At 32.3% G+C, this 6000-nt stretch overlaps 1 protein-coding gene across 3 annotated transcripts in view; it reads left to right on the forward strand.

Moving 5' to 3' along the window:
• FGF12 (fibroblast growth factor 12) overlaps positions 1 to 6000 on the forward strand; it is a 521626-nt gene that overhangs the window by 326106 nt on the left and 189520 nt on the right. For all 3 annotated transcript variants that reach the window (XM_011381478.2, XM_011381469.2, XM_011381458.2), the window contains one exon: positions 1034 to 1144. In XM_011381478.2, coding sequence (XP_011379780.1) covers positions 1034 to 1144 — 111 coding nt within the window. The remainder of the gene's footprint in view (positions 1 to 1033; positions 1145 to 6000) is intronic.

Raw genomic sequence — 6000 nt, forward strand, 5'->3', positions numbered from 1 at the left:
CAAGATGACAAAAATGGGTGAAGGAATAAAATTGTCAGTTAAAATTCAGAAGTTGTGTCATTTTGAGGGTGACATGTTGCTACTTCGGCAATCACGTGATTTTCATCTTTGCCTCAATTTTCATTATGAGAAGAATTTTCCTCTTTATCCTCATTCTTTTGAAATGTTTAGGGCTAGAATGGTCTAATTTTTACTTAACACTGAAGTAGAGATAAAATTGAGACGTCGTAGAAAATGAATTGTTGCTAGCATCCAGCACCACAATGAGAAAGCTTTACATATTTGTGTTAGCTGATATACAAAAAACCGAATGTAATATACAAAGTTCAGTGTGATGGTATTAGTGTGTAGGGAGTTTTTAAAAGCTGAGGACTACTTCGGGATTGAATAATTAGAGAAATAGATATGAATTGATTTATTTTTATACTGGAAAAAATGAGTTTGTATTACTAGGGCTCTCTGGTGAGGTATTTCCTGGAGGTGAAATGTTTCCACACACTTTTAGTGACATCTCATGGACATAGGTTTTGCTTCTTCCTATGGTTCTCATCTAAGCCATTCTTTCTGACCAAACTTGACCAGAATTTAAAACCCAGGAGTTTCTGATGGGTAGCCGACATTTACCAGAAATAGAAGTCTTCCAGGAACTGATTATGACTGCTGGAAGCTTAAGAATTACAATGGCAGTTTGTTCTAAACAGTGATTCTGGAATGGAACCATAAACTTGCAGCGAGACACTAGATGCATGAGAGAGAGAAATAATTTACTTTTTAGTATGCCTTTGTATTTTTCTAATCATAATTAGCTTTTATTTATGTTTACATTTGGTTTATTACTGCACAGTATTGTGGTTCTGCCTCTAGAAAGAAAAAAAAAGTGAAGATAGGTTACTGAAATTCCCCCTTTACAAATACTTATTTTAATATTTAAGCCATTGGTCTTTTCGCGTTTACTTGGAGAATGTTTCTGATGATTTGCAAGTGTGCATTTTTATAAACAAGATTTGGATAATTATTTCATTTTGTTTTGCAGAACCCCAGCTGAAAGGAATTGTGACAAGGTTATTCAGCCAGCAGGGATATTTCCTGCAGATGCACCCAGATGGTACCATTGACGGGACCAAGGACGAAAACAGTGACTACAGTAAGGAACATTAGCTCCTTGAAATCCAGTTACGGTCAGATATATGGCCTAGTGCATTGTAGGCTTAAAACATGGCTAGGCTGCCTTATGAACTACTTAACTACAAGGTAGCTGGTGCCTTTTCCTTTGTTTTTCCTGTTTTGATTCCCTATAGCAAAGTGACAGTAAGGGAGAAAGGTTATATGCTAGATGAGAAGATAGGAAGCTTGAAGAGGTTCCAGAAAGTCACAGGACAAGAATATCCTTCCATTCCAGTGTTTGTAGTCAGGATGATAAAAAAGTATTTGTAGGAACAAGGCAGACCTTCCAGCACAAGATAGGGGTTTTCATCCTAGAACTAAATAGTAAAACATTAAAATAATTCTCAAGACATCATTTCTGGCAAACTAAAATTACTTCTGAAAGTTAACATTGAATACATGCATATGTATACTACATGTTATTTTATTTTGATTGAGGAAGAAATTGTTGATTTAAAAGGAGAAATATTTTAAAATAGTATGATGTTGCTTTGTGGTGTATATATAATAATAACAGGATAATAAAGATTAGTAGACCTGAAATTTTATTTATAATTTTTAATATAAAATGTCAAATATTAAGATATTATTTATAATATTCCTGGAAGTACTTTTTAACTATAGAATTTATAAGCTAATAACCCAAGAAAATCATCAAGGTATGACAGTATATTGACATTTCAGAAAAATTTTAAATATCAACCTCCGTACTAAGAATTATTACTCTCAACATATCTTTCATTTTCTGATTAATGATGTACAGAAACTGAGGAAAATTTGTTATTCCAAAATTATGCAGTGCCATATTTTTCCAAAATATGTCTGAATTCATTGCCATATCTTTAGTGTCATGCGCATAGTAAATCCTCATTAAATATATGTCCAATTGAGTTGTCTTCTGATGGATATGATTTTGCGATCAGATTGACAGTATATCAAATGGTAGATTGCATAAGACAGGCTAAGAAGCCTGATAGTTTATGGTGAAATATCTTTTCAATTGAAAATGAAGATTTGAAGAAAGATCTATAATCCCTAAAGTATAAAAATGCTCTAGCCCAACCCCTCTAAATTATTCTTTGTTCCTTAATATTACTCATTGCAAAATATGAATTACAATAAAGAAAAGATAACATTATAAAGAATGTCATTCTAGTTTCTTGCAAAGTAGTTGATTAGCTTATTGTGGTTTGCATTGTTGATTTGTTTTAGTGGGAATGCATTCTTTAAATGATTCACATTTTCTGAGTACAGAAGAATAAGGATGTTTTCTCTCCATGCAGGATTTCCATCTAGTGCATCTGTATATGAATGTGGATTTAGTAAAGCTACAAACAAGTGTAGAATGGAAAGAATCAGGGAGATTGCTTAGCTGTGTCACCCTTACTATCTATGAGATATCCTTTGTTCTCAGTTTATTTTTCTATAAAATGAGGTGGCTGGAGATAATATTAATATTCTCTATTAGCGCCACCCACCTCACTTTAAAGGAAAAAGATTGAAAAAGTATGAATTGATGTAGCTAGTCAATTCCCAAGTAAGCCAAATAGCTGTAATCAACTCCACAGGATGCAACTATAACCCAGACAGATACATGACATTTATCATGGGCAGTGGTAGAACAGCAGCGATGAAAGTGTGTGGTCAGCTAACGCAAATCCTTCCTTTACTGTTTCTAGAAAAATAATTGAAAGTGCTTTCTCTGCTGATGCCGGATCAATGACTAGTGCGAATCTACACCCACATATCATCCATACATTATATGTATATACTTATATATGTATAACAAAACACATATTTACATGCATAGTGTCATTATGCATGACACACACACATCAAGGGTGATGCATTTTGTCAAATACTTTTAGAAACTTTGAATTTACAAGTTTAAAATATCTTATGTTTTTATTAAAATATGCTACTGTACATAATTTTTGATATTTTGCTATTAAAAGTAGTTTAGATGTGCAGAATAATGACAAATCCATCTGGATATTTAACCCCTGGCTTAAAATTCAGTCAAAGATATCAGTACATTTATACTTTCTGTGTGCCCTGATAAGAGTCCTGCATTTCTTCATTACCAGACATAATAACTGTCCTGAATGTGTCATTTTTATTTCCATGCAGTTTAAAAATACATTTTTTCACATATGTATACTTAAATCATTCATAATATCCTTTTGCATGTTTTTAAATGTTTTATAAGTGAGAGCATTACTATATATACATTTTTTTGTCCTTTTCTCAATGTTATGATTGTGAGATGCATATATGGTTATATAGTTCCTTTACATTATTCATTTTCATTTTTATACAGTATCCCATTGCATGAAAATACCCAAATATATTTATTCATTCTCTTTTTGGTGGATAATTATCATTTCCATTTTAAGGCAGTTAAAAACAGTACTTCCAAGATATTTCTGATAGAGCATCCTTTGTAAAATTACACATCCCACCTCAGCCTTCCTTATTCTGATACCCCATTTTTTTTCCTATTTATATCTTCTATGACCACCTGACATATATATTGTTGCTGTTTATTTGTTTATTTTTGATTTTCCTCCCAAGAGAATTTAAGTTCTATGAATGAAGAGATTTTGTTTTGATCTTTGATGTATCTTTAGAACCTAGAATGAGTTCTAACAGATAGTAAGTACTCAACAAAAAAGGAACAAATGAATGTCTCCTTGTGCATATGTGGACAAGTTTCTCTAGATCATTGGTTAAATACTCTATCCACCCAAATATTTTTTTAACTTTTTATTTTGAAATAATTTTAGACTTTAGAAAAATTACACAGTATCACAGGGCATTCCTCTGCACTCTACACCCAGCTTCCCCTAATGGTACCATTTTATGTAACAAAAGTCCAAAGATCTAAACCAGGAAATTAATACTGGTACTATAGTATTAACTGAGCTATATAGACTTTATTCAGATTTCATCAGTGTTTTGATTAATGTACTTTCTTCTGATCCCCCCTCCCAATATTTTTATTGAAAAATTTGCAGGTGTAAACAAATATTTTTAATTAATATATTTTCTGTGTGGGGTTTTAAAGCATTAGAAAAGGATTTAAGTTCTACTCATTTTTAATAGAAAATTATAAACTTCTAAGATGTAAAAATGCCTTTTCTTTCTTTTGTGTGGGCAGGAGTAAAAGCATTTAATTGTTTTAAAAAAATCTTGTTACTATGAGCATCTGTCAGAATTGTGTTGTTTGGTTCACTAGGCATTATTAGGTCCAACCAACCTTACCATAGTATCTTGCAGAGAATAGATAAAGACACCTGTTCTTTTGTTCATGAAGAAAAGACTAATTACATGTAATTGAGTACAAAAGCAAATGGGTTTGTCAGCAGTAACAGATAAGAATCTCTGCAAATGTAATGATAACAAAAGATACAAAACTGTGTTGGAACACTGGCACACACAAAAAAAGCAACAATTGCAGTTTGGAGAGTATTAATAGGAATATTTTACATAAAATTAGAAAGGTAATTATTCTGCTCCACTAGGAGAAGATGCATTTGAAGTGGTCAAACGTGCTGGGTTGAAACAATTAAGATACTATAACGAAAAGCATTGTTCTCTTTCTTCCGAACAAAAAAAAAATATTAAAGCCATTAGATGTGGAATGAACTGCCTGATAAATTAGTATAAGAGTAATACTGGGGATATTCAAGCAGATGCTATAGGGGTGTTTTTCAAGAAAACCCTTTTGCTATAGGAGGAGAAGGCAGTGTGAGTTGGGATAGTCTCAGAACTCAGTGACTTTTAAGGTCTCCTTCAGTTCTCAGATTATTTTAAAAATTATTTTGAATAGATAAGATAAGTAAGTATATGGTATAAAATTGTAAAGGCACAAAAGAATATACAATTGAGAAAGAACAAAACAGTCCCTGAGAGCCAGTAGCTGGGGTGGCACTCCCAAGAGGCTTAGGTGTGCTTCTGCTGAATAGAAGCAATTTCATAGAACACCAAATCAGACAGGGCTGCTGTGAACATGATGGATCAAGACAAAAACAAGACCACTCTGCAATCATGTCTGAACATAGACAGAACAAGAACAAGAACAAGTACATTGTCCAAACTACAAAATGATCAAGTATTTCTCTATCTGGCTTGTATGCATGGCTGCTGCTTCTTCACCAAACACATCTTAAACTCGCTCTATTCTTCTTGCTTTGTGGATAAGAATTATTAAGATTCCTATTCATAGAGTTATACCAGTTCCTTTGAGCATCCAGTAGGAGTAAATCTACATTTCTTGGTATCTCCCTAAAAATCACATAACACTGACCAAGTCCTTTAAGTCCTTTCTTACAACTTCTTATTAAGACATCCCTATTCTGTCATGTTTTGTGTTTTTCTTCCTTGCTTCGAATTATTAAACCCAACTTTGTCCAACTGAGGTTGTGTTTCTATAGCGAGAGGACAGTGACATAGACAAAAGCAATTTTCTATCCCTTTCCTCTCTGCCACCTGGTCACATTTCTTTGTATTCTTCCAGATGTAGCCTATATGTATATCAACATATACAATACTATTTATCTCTATCTTTATCTATATCTATATCATCTATATCTATATCTATGTCTATCTATATATCATCTATATAATATATATCTTGTTTAACACTTTTTTAAATTTAAAATGTTACATCAATAAGATTTTTTCATATTAGTCATATTTAAAGGGGATAAAATTTAATGTAATTTCCTATTAAATGACATTTCAGTTTTTTCTAATGTTTTCCTAATGCAGATAATGCTATAAAGATTTGTACATAAGTCATTTTGCATGTGTGCAAGTGCATTTATAGAATGT

Source organism: Pteropus vampyrus, unplaced genomic scaffold, assembly GCF_000151845.1.
Source record: "Pteropus vampyrus isolate Shadow unplaced genomic scaffold, Pvam_2.0 Scaffold14, whole genome shotgun sequence".
Classification (NCBI taxonomy): Eukaryota; Metazoa; Chordata; class Mammalia; order Chiroptera; family Pteropodidae; genus Pteropus; species Pteropus vampyrus.